Consider the following 22102-nt stretch of genomic DNA (forward strand, 5'->3'; position numbering starts at 1 on the left):
AGGTCACTGGCGCCCCTTCCCTCCCACCAGAGCATTCCGTTACTAACTCAGAGGGAGGTTGGCTTTGTGGCTAGTGGGCTTCCTTTGTTTCTTCCCACGGGACTTTTTTCCAGAAATGAAGATTTCTGGATTGATGATTGCACCTAGATGGGGAAGTGGGAGAAGGTGGAGTTGATGCTGAGTCGTTTTGTAGAAATTAAAAAACTTCCTCACTGAAGGGTTTTTGTTCCATGCTTGTCTATTACTGTCCTCCAACGCAGTTTATTTTCTGGCCTCTTAAGAGCCTAGTTTAAAAAGTCAAAGAGTTGGGGCGCCTGGGTGGCTCAGTCGGTTGAGCCTCTGACTTCGGCTCAGGTCATGATCTCGCGGTCCGTGAGTTCGAGCCCCGCGTCGGGCTCTGTGCCGACAGCTCAGCTCAGAGCCTGGAGCCTGCTTCGGATTCTGTGTCTCCCTCTCTCTCTGACCCTCCCCCGTTCATGCTCTGTCTATCTCTGTCTCAAAAATAAATAAACATTAAAAAAAAAGAGTCAAAGAGCTACAAGTAAAAAGGCACCTTCAGTAAGGGTATGTAAGCAATGCGATATGGGGCAATGGTGTCCTTAGATTGGCTTGAGGGGAAGCATATGAAATAATTTGGTATCTTCCTGTGATTCTTACACTTAGTGGCTTTCACTTATCTTTTTTTTTTTAATTGAGCTATAACTGCCACCTAACATTGTATTCACTTTTGGTGTACAACAAAATGATTTGATATATATGTGTATATTGTAAAATGAAAAATGATCACCACTGTAAGTCTAGTGAATACCCATCACCAAACCTAATTACAAAATTTTTTGCTTGTGATAAAAACTTTTAAGATCGGCTCTCTTAGCAGTTTTCGGATATACAATACAGTATTGCTAAGTATAGTCACCATGTTGTATATTATATTCCCAGGACATTTGTTAAAACTAGGAGTTTGTATATTTTGATCACCTTCACCCATTTCGCCCACCGCCCTTCACCCCCCAACCCCCCCCTCTGGCAACCACCAATCTGTTTCTCTAAGTTCAGTTTTTAGATTCCACATATAAGGTGTTTCTCTTCCTGTGACTTATTTCACGTACCGTAATGCCCTCAAGGTCCATCCATGATGTTGCAAATGGTGGGATCTCCTTTTTTATGGCTGAATAGTATTCCGTTATACATATATGCCACGTTCTCTTTACCCATTCATCTGTAATGGACTCTTAGGTTGTTTCCACTTGTTGGCTATTGTGAATATGAACATGGGTTGCAGATATCTTTTTGAGATAAGTGATGTTGCTTCCTTCAGATAAATACTCAGAAGTAGATTTGCTGGGTCATATGGTAATTCTATTTTTAATTTTTTTGAGGACACTCCGTTCTGTTTTCCAGAGTCACTGCACCAATATACATCCCCACCCGCAGGGCACACGTGTTCCCTTTTCCCCACTTTTTTGTCAACACTTGTTATCTCTAGTGATAGCCATTCTATCAGGTATAAGGCGATATCTCATTGTGTTTTGATATGCATTTTCCTGATGATTGAGGATGTTGACCACCTTTAAAGGTACCTCTTGGCTATTTGAATATCTTCTCTGGAAAATGTATACTTAGATCGTCTGCCCATTTTCAATTGGGTTATTTAGGTTTGTTGGGTTCTTTTGTTTGTTTTGTTGCTATGGAGTTGTATGAGATCTTTATATATTTTGAATATTAATTCCTTATCAGATATATGATCTCCAAATATTTTCTACCATTCCATAAGTTGTCTTTTTATTTTGTTGATTGTTTTGCTGTGCTGAAGTTTTTAATGTGGTGTAATCTCACTTGTTTGTTTTTTATTCTGATACTTGTGCGTTAAGCGTCATATCCTAAAAAATCATTGCCAAGACCTATGTCAAGAAGCTTTTCCCCTGTGTTTTCCTTGAGGAGTGTTATGGCTTCAGGCCTTACATTTAAGTCTGTAATTTATTTTGAGTTAATTTTTCTGAGTAGTGTAAGATAGGGGTCTAGTTTCATTCTTTGACATGTGAATGTATGATTTTCCCAGAACCATTTATTGAAAAGACTGTCTTTTCTTTTTCTCTTTCCTTTTCTTTTTTCTTCTCTCTTTAGAGAGAGAGGGTGAGCGAGAGAGAGAAGCATGTGCAAGTAGGGGTGAGGGGCGGAGGGCTGGGGGGGGGGAAGAATCTTAAGCAGACTCCACCCTCAGCCCAGAATCTGATGTGGGGCTCAATCTCAGGAAATTGGGACCATTACCTGAGCCAAAATCAAGAGTTGGATGCTGAACTGACTGAGCCACCCAGGCACCTCTATATTTTCTTTATTGAGCATTCTTGGCTCCTTTGTCAAATATTAGTTGATTATTTATTCGTGGGTTTGTTTTGGACTCTCGATTCCATTTCATTTGGTCTGTCTGTTTTTATGCTGGTGCCATACTGTTTTGATTACTATAGCTTTGTGATATAGTTTGAAATCACCAAGTGTGATGCCTCCAGATTTATTTTTCTTTCTCAGGATTGCTTTGGCTTTGGGGGGTCTTTTGTGGTTCCATATAAGTTTTAGGATGGTTTTTTTCTACCTCTGCAAAAAGCACAGTCTGTGAAAAGTGGAATCTTAATAGGGGATTGCATTGGCTTTGAGTAGCATAGACCTTTTAACAATATTAATTCTTCCAGTCCATGAACACGAGATATCTTTTCATTTACTTGTATCTTCTTCAATTTCTTTCATCAGTGTCTTTAGTCTTCAGTGTACAGATCTTTCACCTCCTTGGTTTAATTTATTCTTAAATGTTTTCATTCTTTTAATTCTATAGTAAATGGGATCATTTTCTTTAAGATAATTTGCTGTTTGCGTATAGAAAATGCTACTGATTTTTGTATGTAGGTTTTGTATCCTGCACTTTCATATATCTTGAAGCTAACAACAACAAAAAAGGAGTGTTCTCATCAGGACAGTACTAGCACTGGACTCTTAATTTCAGTTAATTTTCCATCTGCTTCATCCCAGTGTACCTGGCTCCTAGGGACAATCCAGACTTAAGATGGAAAGGAGTTATAAAGGTTGCTCTGGCTCCTCATTCTGGGGGCACAGCCCTGAGTCATTGCTGCAGTTGGACTTGATCCTGTGACTGGGTTCCCTGTTGTCTGAGTTCCCTCTGAGTCATGCCTTGGGTGCGTCTGGTCCTATTCCAGGGAATGTGGCAGTGTTTGGCCATTCAATGAGGAAACCAGTATTTTGGTGACTCAGACATTTACTGTAATGAAACATAAGATTGAATTTCTGTGCCTCAGCCTGTATATTTGATAAAGTTTAGGACTTCTCATTGGTACCATCGCTGTTCTGAAGCTGGTGTCCCACAGGTAGAATCCACGGTTTGCCAACAATTGCTGCCCTAGGGCTGAGCACCATTCTGGAATCTGGGCCATGCTTTCAGTGATCTGTGCGAAACTGTATTTACATTGTAGCTCTGGAGAATAGTGGCTCTTCTAACAATTTTTTTTTTTAAGTTTATTTATTTCTGAGAGAGAAACAGAGCATGAGCTGGGGAGGGGCAGAGAGAGAGAGGGAGACACAGAATCTGAGGCGGGCTCCAGGCTCCGAGCTGTCAGCACACAGCTATTAGCACAGAGCCCCATGCGAGGCTTGAACTCACGAACTGTAAGATCAAGACCTGAACCGAAGGTGGACACCTGACCGACTGAGCCACCCAGGCGCCCCAAGAATAGTGGCTCTTAATGCAGATGAGCATGACAGACTAGTGGCTCAGGGTGACTGCCTCCCTCTATACGTGGCAGGGAGAGGAACAAGTTCCCGGATCCTGCCTACCATTAAGAAAATGTGTTCCATACAGTCCCGGACATCTGGTAGCCCTTTATAATCTCCTTATAAGTCACAGAGGTGGAGGGCGGACCTTGTGGAAGGAATGTTCCTTCGAGCAGGTGTTGTTCAAAGTCCATTACCACAAAGCCCACACGCCCTGGCAGTAATTCACCCCCTCTGAAATGAGCAGACACATTTGTCTGCCTATGGTCGGGAGGTTTATTGCAAACTATCTCAGAGGGCTGTTTCTTCTCCCTGGTTTCCTCTTCCCGAAGCGCCCTCTCTGGGTTAACTCCTAGTCATGCCTCGGGTCAGAAGTCAGATAACATCTCTGGGAACCCCGCCCCATTACTGCCCCAGACTGAATGAGGTGTTTATGTAGGTTTTTATAGCACACGGCCCCCCTCTCGTGGCTCCCCTCGCACTGTGTACAGATGGCCCGTTGACTTCTCTGTCTCCATCCGGTGAGCTACTGGAAAGCAGGAGCTACGTCTTGTCCGAAGCCTACCATGGCGGCTGCCACAGAATAGACACTCAAACGTTTGTTATGAGTACGTGAAGGAATGAATTTCAAAAATGGCTAGCTGTGGGGCACCTGGGTGGCTCAGTCAGTTGAGCGTCCAACTCTTGATTTCGGCTTACGTCGTGATTTCTCAGTCCGTGAGTTGGAGCCCCGTATCGGGCCTTGTGTTGGCAGCGTGGAGCCTGCTTGGGATTCCCTCTCTCCCTCTCTCTCTCTGCCCCTCCCCCCCGCCCTCTCTCTCTCTCTCAAATAAACTTAAAAAAAAATGATTAGTTGAAAATGACTTAACCCATGCTATGACCTGAACTACACAGAGTTTAATAAGCAGATAGTACTGGGGCGCCTGGGTGGCTCAGTTCTTTGAGCATCAGACTTCAGCTCGGGTCCTGATCTCATGGGTTCGGTTCGTGAGTTCGAGCCCCGCATTGCGCTTTGTGCCTTCAGTGCAGAGCCTCCTTTTGATCCTCTGTCTCTCCATCTCTGTCTCTGTCTCTCTCTCTCTGCATCTCCCCCACTCAAGCTCTCGCTCTCAAAAATAAACCTTTAAAAAAGTTTTTTAAAAAGCAGGTAATACTGTTAATACATGTATGTGACATAGCTACACAATATATCAACGAACTACAGTGTACTTTCCAGTATTGATTTATAGGTTTTGTTCCAATGTTTCTCAAAATTTTTGGTCTCAAGATCCCTTTTGCTCTGAAAAATTGAGTCCCCTAAGGAGATTTGGTTTAAATTGGTTTTATCGGCTAATATTTGCTGCATGTGAAGTGAAAACAGAGTCAAATTATTTCTTGATTCATTTAAAAATAGCAATAATAATGGGGCGCCTGGGTGGCGCAGTCGGTTAAGCGTCCGACTTCAGCCAGGTCACGATCTCGCGGTCTGTGAGTTCGAGCCCCGCGTCGGGCTCTGTGCTGATGGCTCAGAGCCTGGAGCCTGTTTCCGATTCTGTGTCTCCCTCTCTCTCTGCCCCTCCCCCGTTCATGCTCTGTCTCTCTCTGTCCCAAAAATAAATAAACGTTGAAAAAAAAAAATTTAAAAAAAAAAATAGCAATAATAGCCTCTTACATGCTGAAATAAGTAGGATTATTTACGAAAATATTTTCCGAAACGAGAAAAGTTGGTACGGGTGGCATTGCCTTACATGTTTGCAAATTTCTTTAACATCTGGCTTACCGGAAGACAGCTGGATCCTTATATCTGGCTCCGCATTCATTCTGTCATGATAAACATCACAGAGCCTCTGGAAAACTCCACCCGACACTGGTGAGACCATGAGAGTGAAAAAAAAAAGGTGACCATTGTCTTAGTATTATTATGAAAATAAGAATGACGTTGCAAAAGCCCTAAAGATCTTGGGAACCCCATGGATTCTTGGACCGCACATTGAGAATTGCGGCCTTGGTCACTAAGGGAAGACTCGTAGCCAGGTGTGATTAAGGGAAGTGTCTTTGTTCTGGTCTAGTCCTGAGCCTCTCTCCTTTGTTTTTATTGAATTCACTCATTTCCTGACTCTCTCCCTTGACACCTCCCTGTCAGAATGTCAGGCTGATACATTTCAATGAACAGAAGCCATCCATGCTGAGGTCAGGCAGAAAGCTCCAGACTTCCATTTGAGGAAATTGTCGTGTATCTCTCATATGGTCGTAGTTGCAGTAAGCGCTCACTGTGGGTAACACCCGCTGCTGGGTTGTGCTGTTGTAATCCTAGATGTTGGGCAAGGGGCAGAGCCGTAAGTACCGCTAGTTTGGGTGGTATAAGTATGTAACGTTTATTAATAACAATTTACAAGAGTAAAATGAACAGAGAGGACACTCTCCCTTGATCTTGTATTATTCCACCACAAGGTGGTCTTGGGCTAGGTCGGCAGGATGAATCATGGAAAGTGCTGCGGGAGAGGAATCCCAGCTCCGTAGCACTTTGTACGTTTATTGGGGAAGTCGGAAAGGGCACTGGGACCATCCAGTGCACTTTGTTGTAGCGGGAGCTTCCGGCCAGGGAAATGCCCCGGTACGATCACCGAGACGTGAGCTGAGGGAAGTGGCACCGATGCCATCAGGGTCATGGCTTCCAGGGAACTCACTTGGGTCCAGTTGAGTCATCTACTGGTCAGGTGGAGGACAGATAAGTAGCTGCTGGGCTGTGGGTTTCATTTTTCCCACTGGAGACTGTGGTGGTTCCTTTCCTCCTCCGAGAAAAGAGAGGTGGATTATTCACACCTACACTTACTGAAGAAGGGGTCATCGTTGAGAGGGTGACCCACTTATCCTGGTTTGACCAGAGTTTCCCCAGGCTTAGCACAGAGAGTCCTGTATCCAGAAACCCCTCAGCCTTAGGCAAGCCAGGATGGTGGGTTCCCCTGATGGCTAGAGACCTGAGAGCTCGTCCTGAGAACAGACGTGATTCTGTGTATCAACTCCAACACATTAAGAGTATTTGGAAGGAAAATTCAAACTCGTTGGGAAAGAGAGCCCAAACTTACACACACTGTGTTGATTGGTGGGGGAAACTATCAAATGAGCTAGGCATTCACACCAACTCCCAGAGAAAAGAAAACAAAAAATTTTGGGTAAAGTATTATAAACATCTTTATAAATAAAGCACCAAAGGATTGACAAGAGAGGGAATACCAGGTCAAATCAAATGTCAAGGGAGAACTTGGCACTCCAGATTAAGTGTCCCTTTAGGGCACTCACCAGCCTGTACAAACCTGAAACAGAAGCCACAGGGCTGGGCATGCTAGTGTGTGTGCGTGTGTGTGTGTGTGTGTGTGTGTGTGTGTGAAGAGGTGGTAGTAATCTCCCACATGAGGCTAAGAACCAATGACCTTTTCTGCAGGGCGAATGTGAACCAAAACTAAGTCGGCAGGAAATAAGGAACGTGTGTGAGAAACAAAAGTGCTGTATCAGTCATTGTTATATGCCTTTCATTCTTTCCTTTTTGGGTAGGAGAGGGTCTCTCGTGGTTAGCCTGTCTCCCACTATGGTAGGTTGGCTATGGGGACTGGATAACTTGTCCTTTTGGTTCCTGGATCTTCGGATCAAGATAGACTATCTGTACCTAGACCAGATTTAGACAATGAGATCCGGGCTTCCAGCTGACACAATTACAAGATGGGATTTGGGGGAGGCCTTGGGTGGGGATGAATGTGTTTTGCATATGGGAAAAAATGTAAAATGTGGGAGCCAGAGGACAGATAAAGGTAGAAAACAAGTTTGAGAAAGTCCAATGTACATCTGTGATAGAAACTCTCAATAAAATGGGAATAGAGCTGCTGATGGGTATCTACAAAACACTTAGACAACTGTTGTTATGTTTCATGGGAAAAGACTGAAACTGAGATCAGAAATGAGGCAAGAGGGGCGCCTGGGTGGCTCAGTCGGTTGGGGGTCCGACTTCAGCTCAGGTCGTGATCTCACAGTTCATGAGCTCGAGTGCAGCGTCGGGCTCTGTACTGACAGCTCAGAGCCTGGAGCCTGCTTTGGATTCTGGGTCTCCTTCTCTCTCTGCCCCTTCCCCACTCACACTCTGTCTCTCTCTGTCTCAAAAATAAACAGACATTAAAAAAAAATTTAGGGGCGCCTGGGTGGCGCAGTCGGTTAAGCGTCCGACTTCAGCCAGGTCACGATCTCGCGGTCCGGGAGTTCGAGCCCCGCGTCAGGCTCTGGGCTGATGGCTCAGAGCCTGGAGCCTGTTTCCGATTCTGTGTCTCCCTCTCTCTCTGCCCCTCCCCCGTTCATGCTCTGTCTCTCTCTGTCCCAAAAATAAATAAATGTTGAAAAAAAAAAATTTAAAAAAAAAAAAAAATTTAAAGAAATGAGATAAGAATGTCTGCTCTTATCACTTCTATTCAACATCATATTTTAGGATTTAACCAGTATAATAATGTAAGAAAAAGAAATAAATAGTTCCCAGATTGGAAAGGAAGAAGTTTTATTCCTAGATGGCATGATCATCTATATAAGAAATCCTAAAGAATTTACCAAAAAGCTACTAGAATTAATAAGTGAATTTAGCAAGGTTACGAAGATCAAGATACAAAAATAGTGTAGTGCTGTCTACAAGCAATAAATAATCAAAAATTGAAATGAAAACAACCCACCAACTTATAATAGCATAAAAATAGGAAACGCTTATGGATAAATTTGACAAAACATGTACAAAACCATCCAAAGCACTACGGAGAGAAATTAAGACTTAAACAGATGGAAAAACATACCGTATTCATGATTGGCACAATGCATATTGTAAGCTTTCAGTTATCGCCAGATTGTTTTATAGATTCAACACAATCCCAATCAAAATGCCAGCAGGCTTTTTTTAAATTATTATTAATCAACCATCTCCTCTAAAATGTATGTGGAAATGCATGGACACTGAATAGCTGAAACGATTTTGGGAAAGAACAAAGCTAAAGGACTCATACAACTCGCTTTCAAGACTTACTCTAAAGACACGGTAGTCAAGGTACAATGATATTGGCATAAGGATAAGCATATAGGTGGATGGAATAGAATAAAGAGCCCAGAAATAGAGCCAGCGGGTCGCGTGTGGTGAATCGATTTCTGACATCTGTGCCCAGACAATCCAAGTGGGAAAGGATATTTCTTTCAACAAAGGGTATTGGAACACCTGGATAGCTATAAGCAATAAATGAACCTCAACTCTTACCTCACACCTCACATAAAAATTAACTGAAATCTATCATAAACCTAAATGTAATAGCTAAAACCACAGAATTTCTAGAATAAGGTATAGGAGAGGATTTTGTATATAGGAAAAATGTAAAATATCGGAGCCAAAGGGCAGAGAGATGTAGGAAAAAACGTGTGAGAAAGTCCAATATACACTATGATGAAAACTTTCAGCCAACTGGGAATAGAAAGGGTTAAGAGGAAGACTACAATTAAAAAACTTTTTTTTATTTTTAGTTCATTTATTTTGAGAGAGAGTCAGTGAGCTCACTCTGTCAGTGCAGAGCCTGCTGCAGGGCTCAAACTCACGAACTGTGAGATTATGATCTGAGCTGAAATCGAGAGTTGCATGCTTAACTGGCTGAGCCATCCACGCGCCCCGAAATACAATTTTAAGTACAAAAAACAGAATGAAAAATAAAACGTATCAAATATATGAGACACAGCTAAAGCAGTGCTGAGAAGGAAATATAGTTCTAAATGCTTACAGTAGAGAAGAGGAGGGTCTCAAATCAAGAACTGAAGTGTCTACCGCAAGAAATTAGAAACAGAGGAGCAAAATAAACCCAAATCAACCAGAAAGGAAGTAAATAATAATGATAATAGCGCTCTCTCTCTCTCTCTCTCTCTCTCTCTTTCTCGATCTCTCTCGATCTCTCTCGATCTCTCTGTCTCTGACTCCTTCCCCACCCACCCAACACTTCACTTCACGTGCACACACTGATGGAAGGCCAAGTGAACATACTGGGAGAAAACCGCAGTCTGTAGTCCAGGAAGCAGGCTCTCACTAACCACCAAATCTGCTGGCATCTTGACCTTGAACTTCCCAGCCTCCAGAACCGTGACACATAAATGTTTGCTCTTTAGGCCACCCAATCTGTGGTATTTTGTCATACCAGCCTGAGTATATTCAGATAGGACAGAGTCCAATTTATCAATCTTTCCTTTCATGAATTGTGCTATCACGTCCAAGACCTCTTTGCTTAGCCCTAGATCCCAAAGATTTTCTCTTACTTTTTTTTCCCTAAAAGTTTATGGTTTTATATTTTACATTTCGGTCTATGATCCATTTTGCGTTACTCTTTGTATAAGATGTAAGGTTTACATGAGGTTCGTTTTTGGTGGCTACCGATGTCCGATTGCTCCTGCCCTAAATGTTGAAAAGGCTATCCTTCTTCCAAGGAACTGGTGTTGCCCTTCTGTCAAAAATCAGTGAAAATATTTGCGTGGCTCTATCTCTGGATTTACTGTTCAGTTCCATTGATTTATGGGTCTAGTCCTCTACGAGTACCACAGATCTTTGATTACTGCAGCTATATAATAAATCTTAATATCAGGCAAAGTGAGTCCTTCTAATTTATTCTTCTTTTTCAAGATCGTTTTAGCTATTCTAGGGCCTTACCTCTAGGATAAAATTGTCTATGTCAGCAAAAAACCTAGCTGGGATTTTGATAGAAATGCATTAAGCTAGAGATCAATTTGAGGGAGAATTGACATTACGTAGTACATTGAGTTGTCTAATCCGTGAACACAGTCTGTCTTTTTATTTACTTGAGTCTTTGAGTTTTTTCATCAGCGTTTTGTAATTATCAGCATACAGAATGTATGAATGGTTAGATTTATATCTATTTATGTTTCCTTTGGCGCAGTTGCAAATTGCATTGCATTTTTAATTTTTGTTTCCATATGTCCATTTATTTAGGCCTTCTCTAATTTTTTTCAACGTTTTTTTTTTGTTTTTTTTTGTTTTTGGGACAGAGAGAGACAGAGCATGAACGGGGGAGGGGCAGAGAGAGAGGGAGACACAGAATCGGAAACAGGCTCCAGGCTCCGAGCCATCAGCCCAGAGCCCGACGCGGGGCTCGAACTCACGGACCACGAGATCGCGACCTGGCTGAAGTCAGACGCTTAACCGACTGCGCCACCCAGGTGCCCCAGGCCTTCTCTAATTTTGTCAGCAGTATGTTGTCAATTTCAGTGTAGGGGTTTTGCACACCTTTTGTTAAGTTTATTCTGTAGTATCTTACCATTTTTAATACACTTGGAAATGGAATTGGTTTTAGGTTTTATTTCCACTTGTTTGGTACTGGTCTATAAAAATACAACTTATTTTATATTAACTTTGTATTCTGCACCTTGTTAGATTCACTTCATTGTTACAATAATAATTTCATAGATTTCTTCAAATGTAAACAATCTGCAGATTCTTGATATAAGCAATCAGGTCTTCTGTAAACGGAGACAGTTTTATTTATTTGTTTCTGATCTTTCTACCTTTTATAACAACGGCTAGGACTTGCAATAGAGTGTTGTGTAACAGTGGTGAGAAGAAGCATTCTTGTCTCATTCCCAGGCTTAGGGCATACTTTATTGTGTCATCATTAAGTATGATTTAGCCATAAGGTTTCTATGGCAGCCATTTGTCAGGTTGAGGAAGTTCCCTTCTATTCCTCGGTTTCTGAGAGTTTCTTTCATGAATGGCTGTTGAATTTTGTCCAATGCTTTTTTCCGCAGCTATTGAAATGATGATATATTTTTTCCCTTGTACTGTAATGTGGCGAAATACCTGGGTTTTTGAACGTTGAAGCGATTTTGCATTCCTGAGATAAACCCCTCTTTGTCATGACGTTTTAGACCTTTTATATGCTACTGCATTCAATTTGCTGAGGACTCTGAATCTATGCTCGTAAGAGACATTGGTCTCTAAATTTTCTTTCTTTCTCTGGGTGTGTGTTTTGAGTTACAGTTATGCAGCCTTCATAAAATGAATTTAGAAATATGTCTTCTCTGTCTTCTGAAAACAATTTTGGCAGTGTTAGTAAAGATTTGTCATTTCTTTCTTAAATGTTTGATAGAATTCACCAGTGAAACTGTCTGAGCCTAGAGTTTTCTTTAGGTTAAAAGTTTTTGATAATGGTTTTATTTTCTTGAATAGCTTTCAGCTATTCACGTTTTTTATTTCATTTTCTGTTTTGTTATGTTGTGTTATTCAATTTGTTCACTTCATTTAATTACGTGTTTGTTGGTATGAGGTTTTGCATAACATTCTCTTATTATCCTTCTAATATCTATAGGATCTGAAATAATGAATCCTCTTTCATTCCTGATATTAGTAAATTATGTTTTTGATCAGTCCAATTGGGGGTTTATCAATTTTGCTGATCATTTCAAGAAATTAATTTTGGCTCTAACTTCTCTATTTTTTTCTTTTTATTTCATTGATATCCGCTCTGACCTCTGTCCTTTTTCCAACTCTATTTCCTTTTTGTTTACTTTGCTCTTCTTGTTTCAAATTTTAAAAAAAACTATTTATTATTGAGAGAGAGAGACAGAGCACAAGTGAGGGAGGAGCAGAGAGAGAGGGAGACAGACTCCAAAGCAGGCTCCAGGCTCTGAGCTGCCAGCACAGAGCCTGATGAGGGACTCAAGCTTGTGAACCTCGAGATCATGACGTGAGCTGAAGTTAAACACCCAGCACACTGAGCCAACCAGGCACCCCGCTCTTGCTTTTTTTTTTTAAGTTTATTTATTTATTTTTGAGAGAGAGAGAGAGAGAGAGAGAGAGAGAGAGCATGCAAGTGGGAGAGGGGCAGAGAGAGAGGAAGAGAGAGAATCCCAAGCAGGCTCCACACTATCAGCCAGAGTCCAGGAAGGAGCTTGATCTCATCAACAGTGAGATCATGACCTGAGCCTAGATCAAGAGTTGGATGCTTAGCTGACTGAGCCACCCTGGCGCCCCCACTCTTCTCTTTTGACCTTCCCAGGGTGGAACTTTAGGTAATTGATCTCAGGCTTTTTATTATTTTTAATATGAGCATTTAAAGCGATTAATTTGCCTCTGAGCAGCTTTCCACACGTTTTGATATCCTGTATTGTTACTCAGTGTAGAAAATTTTCTAATTTCTGGTTTCCTTTGTGATTTAGAACTGTGTTGTTTACTTTATATTTTTTGTTATTGATTTCTAGTTTAATTCCATTGTGATCAGAGAACATTCTCTGTATGATTTGAATTTTTATCAGTCTGTTGGCAGTTCTTTCATGGCCAAAAAGCATACAGTCTATCATGGGACTGTACCATATATACTTGAAAATGATTTATCTTCTGCCAAGTTGATGGGTGGTATTCCAACCTCTTTGTGTATTTATATTTAAAGTGCTTATGTAATAGACAGAAAAAAATTGGTTCTTGATTTTTTTACACATTCCGGCCATTTCAGCATTTTAACCAGATTGCTTAGTCTATCAACATTCAATGTGATTATCGATAGGGGTGGATTAGGTCTACCATTTTATCACTTGTTTTCTACATGTGCCCTCTGGGTTTTGCATCGTCATTTTTCCTCTGTTCCCTTATTGATTGATTTTTACCTTTCTTTTAATATGTTTTAGAATCCCATTTTAATTTATCTGTTATCATTTTGGCTTTTTGCCGATCTTTCAGTGGTTACTGTAGCAATCATAATTTACATCCTTAACTTGTTGCCATTTGACTTAGAGTTAATTTAGGGCCGTTTCGTGTAACATATAGTACACCTGAAATACGTAGGTTTGTTTATATAGATCTATTTCTCCATTCTTCAAGTGAAAGTTGTTCTATGTATTCTATTTACATCACAATTACAATTTTTGCCTTACTTTTTTAAACTTTTATTTGTGTATTTATGTAATCTGTATACCCAACGAGGGGCTTGAATTCACAGTCAGCAGTTGGAACATTCTACCTACTGAGCCAGCCAGGTGCCCCTATAATTTTTGCTTTCTTATTTTATTTTCTTACAAGTTTTGCTTTAAACAGTTGTATGTATTTGAAAGAAATGAAAACAAAATACTCTTACCTATTCACCATTTCTGATGCTCTGCATTCCTTCCTAAAGATTGGAGGCTGTCCCTGGGATCAATTTTCTTCGGTCTGAGGAGATTCCTTTAGTGTTTCTCATAGATCAGGACCGCGGTGGTGCCGTCCCTCTGTTTTTTTGTTTTTGTTAATGTTTATCGCTGAGAGAGAGACAGAGAGAGAGAGAGAGAGAGACAGAGGGTGAGCGACAGAGGGGGAGGGGCAAAGAGAGACAGACACACGGAATCGGAAGCAGGCTCCAGGCTCTGAGCTGTCAACACAGAGCCCAACGTGAGGCTCGAGCCCACGAACCAGGAGATCATGACCTGCGCTGAAGCCCAACACATAAATGACTGAGCCGCCCAGGTGCCCCTCTTTTACCTTCGACCTTGAAAGATACTTTCTCTCAGCACAGAATCCCGAGTCGACAGTGTTGGCTTCTCTTTCATTCTTTTAGCACTTTAGAGACGTCATCCCACTAGTTTTTCAGCTACCGTCCACGTGTCAGTCTTAACAGGCTTTTCCTTGAAAATAGATCAACCACACACCCTTGTTGTGTGGCGCATTTGGAGATTTTAAGGACATTACGAATGTTCTGTGTCATTTTTAAGAATCAAGCAATGAGTGGCTCACTCGGTTGAGCGTCCAGCTTCGGCTCAGGTCATGATCTCACGATTTGTGAGTTGGGGCCCCGCATCGGGCTCGCTGCTGTCAGCGCAGAGCCCTCTTGGGATCCTCTGTCCCCCTCTCTGCCCCTCCTCTGCTTACGCTCTGTCTCAGAAAAAAAAAAAATAAAGAAAGAAATACATTTTAAAAAGCAGGCAATGAACTTGGTTGCAATCAAACTGCAAGCCGCGTGTCGCAGGCGGTGGGTGGCGACATCGCCACCAATCCTAATTCCATCTTCAAGGCTTCCCTTCGCTGCAGGCATCACCCAGGCATCAGCCAGAGATTAGGCAAAATTTATGCACACGGTTGGGGGCCGTGCAGTCTGAATTTCCTCGGGGTATCCTTGCCTTGGGACTTTCCTTGGCTGTGGCTGTCCTGAACTGTGTCCTCAGCAATCCCAAAAGGCTGCGAATTTCCCCTCGGTTTTAGTTACTCCCCCCGCCAGCCAGACCGGGCACTGCTCTCAAGTTTAAAGCCATTGTCTTCAAGTAATTGCTTTTGTATACTTTCTCCAGAGTTTATAGTTGTCATCTGCGGGAGGGTTGGTTTCACAGCAGTTACTCAGCCGTGACCAGAAGTGTAGCCCCCACCTAATTACGCCTTCATAATGTGAATATTATCATGTCATACACATACACCCCCACACACTTAAAGTCATTCAGTGGTGCCCTCCTGCGTTTGAAATAAAATCCAAGCTTTGCGTGTTCTCCTGGATCTCAGCACACCCGCCCAGTTCTCCCCAAATGCAGCGCTCCATGGACAGCAGTTACCATCCTCCCAGACCTCAAGAGTTCATGACACAGACCTGTCTTCGGTTGAATTCCGCTCTATCTGTAGGTGACAACTACTTTTGAAAATCCATTGTAGTTGGTGAGACGCTAGTGAGATGAATGGCTAGAGGTATTTCTCATTTTTCATAAGATTAGCCAGAATTAGAATCACTGGCATTGGGGCACCTGGGTGGCTCAGTCGGTTAAGTGTCTGACTTCAGCTCGGGTCATGATCTCGCAGTCCGTGGGTTCGAGCCCCACGTCGGGCTCTGTGCTGACAGCTCAGAGCCTGGAACCTGCTTCGGATTCTGTGTCTCCCTCTCTCTCTGCTCCTCCCCTGCTCACGCTCTGTCTCTCAACAATAAATAAATGTTAAAAAAAAATTTTTTTTTAAATCACTGGCATTACTCATAAATTAATATGAAAAAGCTTAATATGATTGATGCATGCATTAATGATATATTATTTGCCCCTTGCAACAACACAGATGGATCTGAAGGAAATTATACAAAGTGATGTGAATCAGAGAAAGACAGAGAAAGACTGTATCACTTTACTTATATGTGGACTCTAAAAACAAACCTGAGAAAATGAACTTAGAAATGCCAGAGGGTAGGGTGGGACGTGGGTGAAATGGGTGAAGGTGGTCAAAAAGGACAAATTTCCAGTTATGAGATAAAAAGCGGTCATAGGAGTGTCACGTGCAACATGGTGACTATGGTTAATAAGACTGTATAGTATATTTGAAAGTTGCTAAGAGAGTAAATCCTAAATGTTCTCGCCAGAAGAAAAAAAATGTAACTGTGTGGTGATGGATGTTTTAACTACATTTATTGTGGTGATCATGTTGTAATAGAAGCAAATTTTGAATTATTACGTTGCAGACCCGAAACTAATATAGCATTATATGTCAGTTATATCTCAATGATACGTATGATAAAAAGCCTTTTATGCCTGGAACCTAGAATCGATTCTTTAAATCAAAATTTCATCATTATATGATTGAAGTCTGGCTATTGAATTATCTGAAATTTCTTTGCAAATTTTATAAGACCTGGGATTTATAGCTATCGTAAAAATATATGAAACAAATTACCACCACAAAAGCAAACAATATATATTTCTCTATAGTCTCTATTATGCTTAAAGCAATGAACAAATGCTAATGACTTTAAACATTTACAATTTTATTTCTTTCTGTTCACCTCTTTTAAGTGTTTTTTTTCTGGGTACAATTTATTTTCTAATTCATATTCAACATTATAACCTTACATCCTCATCATAGTTTTAGCAGTCAAGGGGTTTACAATTCTATTCTTTCATTGCTTGAGGAAGTTTTCTAGAAAATTCTTTTGAATCTTTGCAAATGATAACAGATGATACGGGCCTTCCATTTCACAGATTAATAAACAGAAGGAGGACATGGAAACAAGGAAGAGGATTGAGAGTCTAAGCGTCAAGGTTTGCATTTAACTTTAAGTTCTTTTTTTGTCTTTTATTCTGTGTGTGTCTCATTTTGGCGTCTGGGTTGAAGAATGCCTGCATACCGCACCGAGACTTTTCACTTTCCGAGATCTGAGTCTGAAGGAGAAAATGCTTAAAAGTGTGTATGGGAGGAGCGTCTGGGTGGCTCAGTCGGTTAAGTGTCTGACTTTGGCTCAGGTCATGATCTCATGGTTCGTGGGTTCGAGCCCCGCGTCGGGCTCCACGCTGACCGTGTGGAGCCTGCTTGGGAATCTGTGTCTCCCTCTCTCTCTCTGCCCTCCTTCACTTGTGCTTTCTCTCTCTCAAAATAAATAAATAAACTTAAAAAAAAAAAGTGTGGATGGGAAACCAGCAGCCGGAAGGCTGAGATCAGTGAGAGGAGTGTAAGCTGACAAGAAGGCAAGCCTGGGGGTGCCTGAGCGGCTCAGTCGGTTGGGCTTCCAACTTTGGCTCGGGTCATGATCTCGCGGTCCGTGAGTTCGGGCCCCGCTCTGTGCTGACAGCTCGGAGCCTGGAGCCTGCTTCTGGTTCTGTGCCTCCCTCTCTCTCTGCCCCTCCCCTGCTCATGCCTTGTCTCTTCAGACTCCTGTCCCTTCCCTCCTACCTTCTCTTCCCCGAGCTCCCTACACATCCAATACAGACCTCAAGCTGTCACTGCACCCCACTCCTCACCCCGCCCCCGCCTTTCCAGCTGCTTCCAGGAAACATTGAATTCGTTGGTATGTTTTTCTTAGTACAGCAGCATCAGTGGGAGGAGTGGAAAAACAGACCCAGCCTGCAAATTAAATCAGGCCAACGGGGAGTGTGGGACTGGGGAAAAGGAACAGATCCATACCCTTTGGGACTGAACACTTTAGCCTGAAATGCCCGCTCAAGGGAAGAAAAGAAAAGAGACGTGAATCGGAGGCGTGAAGTGAGAATAACAAAGTTGGTTGTTTTTGTGTGCCAGAGCTGGAGAGCACTCAAGGAGAAAGAAACCTCTTTGTCTCTGTGGTCCTCACAACCCAGGATTCCATCCAGGCCTGGAACCATTTCAAGGGCACGCTCGCCCTCCTCCAGTTTAGCGCCTGTTAAGACCAAGAAAGTTAAGACTCCGAAGAAATCTGCCAAGGAAGAACAGCCTGTGGTAAGAACTTCTCATATGACCACACGCCATGACGCTTTGGTCCACAAAGGGCCGCCGTTCTGCGGGCACTATTGCGACCTCACGGCCAGCATCAGCAAGGCGGCCGGTCTCACCCGCCGGGTCCCCTACTCTCTGTGCGTGCAGCTGGGCAGGGCTCTGTCTGCTCTTCTGTGCACCAAGGTGTCCTTGTTGAGCCCCTTGACTGCCCAAGAGGATGCCACCCTTGTCCCCAGGTTGGTGGTTTATTAGCTTCGTCACTAAGGCTTAGTGGGTCTCTATTAAATTAGCAGGATAGAAAAGTCACGTCCAAAGCATGTTCTAGGGGGTATAATTTCTAACTCATTACTGCCCGATATCTGTCAAAAGCTTACTGAAAATTCCCTGAATTTTCAGGGCATGCAGGCTACACAGTCCATTTGTTCATAGTATTCTAATTAATGTTTGTTTATTTTTGAGAGGCAGAGCGCAAGCGGGGGAGGGGCAGAGAGAGAGAGAGAGAGGGAGACACAGAATCCCAAGCAGGCTCCAGGCTCCGAGCTGTGGGCGCAGAGCCGGACTCGGGGCTCGAACCCCCGGACTGCTAGATCACGACCTGAGCCGAAGTCGGACGCTCAACCGACTGAGCCCCCCCGGGCGCCCCTATTCGCTCATAGCATTCTAAATTGACAGCTGGATTAACTCACACCGTCAGGGACATGCACGCATGAAATATACGCTCTTCCTGTCCTAATCCGCTAGACGGCCACCAATCAGAGTTGCTTTTACCAGGCCTGCCGTGTTACTGCTGGTCCGTACAAGAAACCATGTTAGGAAGTAGCTTTGTGATGTGCAACCCACCCTGTCGGCTTCTTGTGCGGGCACTGAGGAGACACTTCTCCCAGCATCTCAGGAGCCCCACCGTCCTATGATCCTGAAGGGACCTTTCTGCCGTGAGTCATGGGGATCGTAATTCTCCCAGCAGTGACCCAGCCCGGGGGCACTGTGAATGGTATGACTAGTCAAAACTCGTTTTCCGTTGGAGTTTTTAGAAAGCTTAGAAGCCGGTTGGCAATACGCACAGGCAACGCGCAGCACTTCCCAAACTCTCCTTTCTGCGCGTTCCCCTGATCTTCCTCCTTCCCCCACGGGGGGCAGAATCTGCTTCCGGAACGCTTGGGACCCGGAGGAGCAAAGCTGATTCTTGCTCTCGGGGCTCATCCATATTCTAAATGCAGAGGTGCAGGCCTCTCGTGCCCGACTCACCAGCCAGATGACTCCCTGTTCCTCCCGAGCAGAGGAGTAAGCATGCAGGTGGAGGGAAAGAGTCACTCCCCCCAGAGCTGAGACAGATCCTCTCCTCTGAAAGCACCGCCACTGTGCACAAAGTTAGGAAGTGTGCACAACTGGAAAGCAGTGTAATTTCCGAAGGAGGAGAATCACATTTGGGGGGACATTTGGTGCATGGCTGACCAGCGCCTGGGTTCTAGAAGTGAGATGTTTAGAAGCCAGTTCTTGGGAAGTTTTTGGTTTTTTGTTTGCTTTATTTGTTTGTGTTTTGATTTTGTTTTGTTTTGATTTGGGGGGTTGTGTGTGTGTGTGTGTGTGTGTGTGTGCAAAAAACAAAATGAAAAACCCACCCCCTGGTGTGAGTGTGCAGTGTGGCTGGCTGACCCGAATGGATAGAGCAGCCAGACTGGATGGAGGGATTGTAGCCCAAACCTGGGATTCAGGGAGCCTATGGCCGAGGCAGTGTCCTGTTTCAGAAGGCGCCATCAACGCCATGATGGTGTCAGTCCCCTTGGCGATGGTGGCTGAGGAGAGTCCGGGTCTGAGGCTCTGAGCAGATGGCAGGACTGCAGAGCAAGGTCGGTGACTGGGACAGAGCAACCGAGTCTCTAATCTCACGATCACAGCCCCTGGGAGAGCTGCCCCATCCCTGCAGCAAGCCCAAAGCCCTAACTAAGTCCTGCAATTGCAGATTAGAAACTCCAGTGTGCTCAGTTTACAGATAGAAATTGAGAGGTCATAGAAATATGACCTCAAGGTCATAGCCATGAGGGGCAGAAACAACCACTTGGTCTCACCCATAGAAAATACACTGTAGGGGCGCCTGGGTGGCACAGTCGGTTAAGCGTCCGACTTCAGCCAGGTCACGATCTCGCGGTCCGTGAGTTCGAGCCCCGCGTCGGGCTCTGGGCTGATGGCTCAGAGCCTGGAGCCGGTTTCCGATTCTGTGTCTCCCTCTCTCTCTGCCCCTCCCCCGTTCATGCTCTGTCTCTCTCTGTCCCAAAAATAAATAAACGTTGAAAAAAAAATTAAAAAAAAAAAAAAAAAGAAAATACACTGTAAAGGAGAGACAAAGGCAGACAGGATCTCACAGAGGTATCATTCAATGAGATGTTCTGTTAGGGTCACAGTCTTTCCTTCTGACTAGAATGATTGTTGTTTTGATGTGGCCAAAGCCTAACTGTGTGCCTTGTCAGCTGGAGAGACTCAGAAGTTAATGTTTAAACAGCAAGTAAAAATGAGACCGGAGCGGGGGATGGGGGAGATGACGTAAGCTAGTGTTTATATATTTGTATGAGTTGGCTGGATTGTAAAGTGAAATATATTTTTCTAGTTCACCAGTACCTCTATTACATGCACTTCTGTTGTTAATATTTTTATTGCAAGTGCTCCTTTATATCAACTTTCCACGTGGTATATTCTCCACTTGAGATTAACTTTACGTATCATGCACACCGGTTATAATTTCCCTCTTTTTCTCTTTTAAATATTTTATTAGACCGGACTCCTTAAAATTTTCAAAAGAGAACGAAAATTGTTTGAAATTAAAAAATGAAAAAGAAGCCCAGCCAGCTGGATTTCTTAAAAATCGCCTCTAAAGGGTTTTGTAACATTTACCGCATGGAAAAGCCCAAAGAGAGAGCTTGCTGAAGGAACTTTTTACATCAGTCACTTATCTTATCTAATTAATCATACTTATTTTTTTGAAATCTGTGTCATTCGGTGGGAACAGTGCACATGCTTCACACAGAGGAGGACACAGTGATAAACTGAGTGTTTAGCCAGTCTGAAAAGCATGATACGAACATTGCTGTTTGATTTCTATTTATGAAAGATTTCCCAATATCAAATTTGTATTTGGACAGTGTTTTGTGTAAAGTTTAGTTTTTGATATCCGTAAAACATTGCAAATACTCAGGTTTCACATAACAAGGTTAGATTGGCTTCCCAGGGTTTTTGCCTGCCCCCCGCTTCCCTGCCGCCCCCCTCCCTCCCCCCGGGTAATTAGTTAATTAAGGTTGCACCCAGTCAATGATTCCCTGGAAGACTTCTGAGCTTCCACGGGGTAACCTGGTCTGTGCTCATGGAACATATGGTGTGTGCTCCGATCCGCAGAAAGCATCAGGACCTTGTGTGTGGGAAATGGGACACGGACAAAGTCAATCCTGTTCCCATTCTGAAAGTTCACTCAATACAAAGCAATTTGTACCGCACAAAGGACTTCAACAAAAAGTCTAGAACGTTTTTCTTTTCCCATTTAGACACTGTGGGATAAAATAGTTTTTGCAACGGTTTTGCAAATTATGACCATATGCACCCTGCACGCTGGTTAATTTACTAAAAAAATATTATTATAGGGTAGAGAATGATTGTTATATAGTATTATAGGCTAGGTAGGTGAGGGAAAAATCTTTCTGAAATTGACCACTGCTCTCTCATGCCACTCTTTTATTTGATTAAATTGCACATGAAGTTTAATTAATTTTTTTAATGTTTATATTAGAGAGAGACAGAGAAAGAGAGGGACAGTGTGTGAGCGGGGGAGGGGCAGAGAGAGAGAGAGAGGGAGACAGAATCTGAAGCAGGCTCCGGGCTCCGGGCTCTGAGCTCTCTCAGCACAGAACCCGACTGCGGGGCTCGAACTCAGGTGCCGCGAGGTCATGACCTAAGCCGAAGTAACCGACTGAGCCACCCAGGCGCCCCACGCATGAAGTTTAAAATAAACATCCTCAGGGACGCCGAAAGTAATCTAATCTGTTTATTGTTTCATTATTTCATTCTTTTCCCCTTTGGCTTCCTTTGCTAGAGCGGTTCCGCCCAGCAAGGCGGGAAGGCCTCCATTTTGCTCCCTGTGGATCTGGCCGCCTGGGCGGCGGTGTTAACACAGAGCTGGGGTGA

At 43.2% G+C, this 22102-nt stretch overlaps 1 protein-coding gene across 3 annotated transcripts in view; it reads left to right on the plus strand.

Annotated features, from left to right (window-relative positions):
- The window catches only part of CB4H10orf67 (chromosome B4 C10orf67 homolog), a 165692-nt gene that overhangs the window by 74951 nt on the left and 68639 nt on the right, over positions 1 to 22102 (plus strand). For all 3 annotated transcript variants that reach the window (XR_015253987.1, XM_086714749.1, XM_025930708.2), the window contains exons 9-10: positions 16729 to 16788; positions 17762 to 17938. Coding sequence is in view for 2 of the 3 variants with exons in the window: in XM_086714749.1 (XP_086570875.1) it covers positions 16729 to 16788; positions 17762 to 17938 (237 nt within the window). In the remaining variant the exon portion in view is untranslated. The remainder of the gene's footprint in view (positions 1 to 16728; positions 16789 to 17761; positions 17939 to 22102) is intronic.

The sequence above is a fragment of the Puma concolor genome, chromosome B4, assembly GCF_028749965.1.
Source record: "Puma concolor isolate L17-30 chromosome B4, mPumCon1.1.hap2, whole genome shotgun sequence".
NCBI classification, from domain to species: domain Eukaryota; kingdom Metazoa; phylum Chordata; class Mammalia; order Carnivora; family Felidae; genus Puma; species Puma concolor.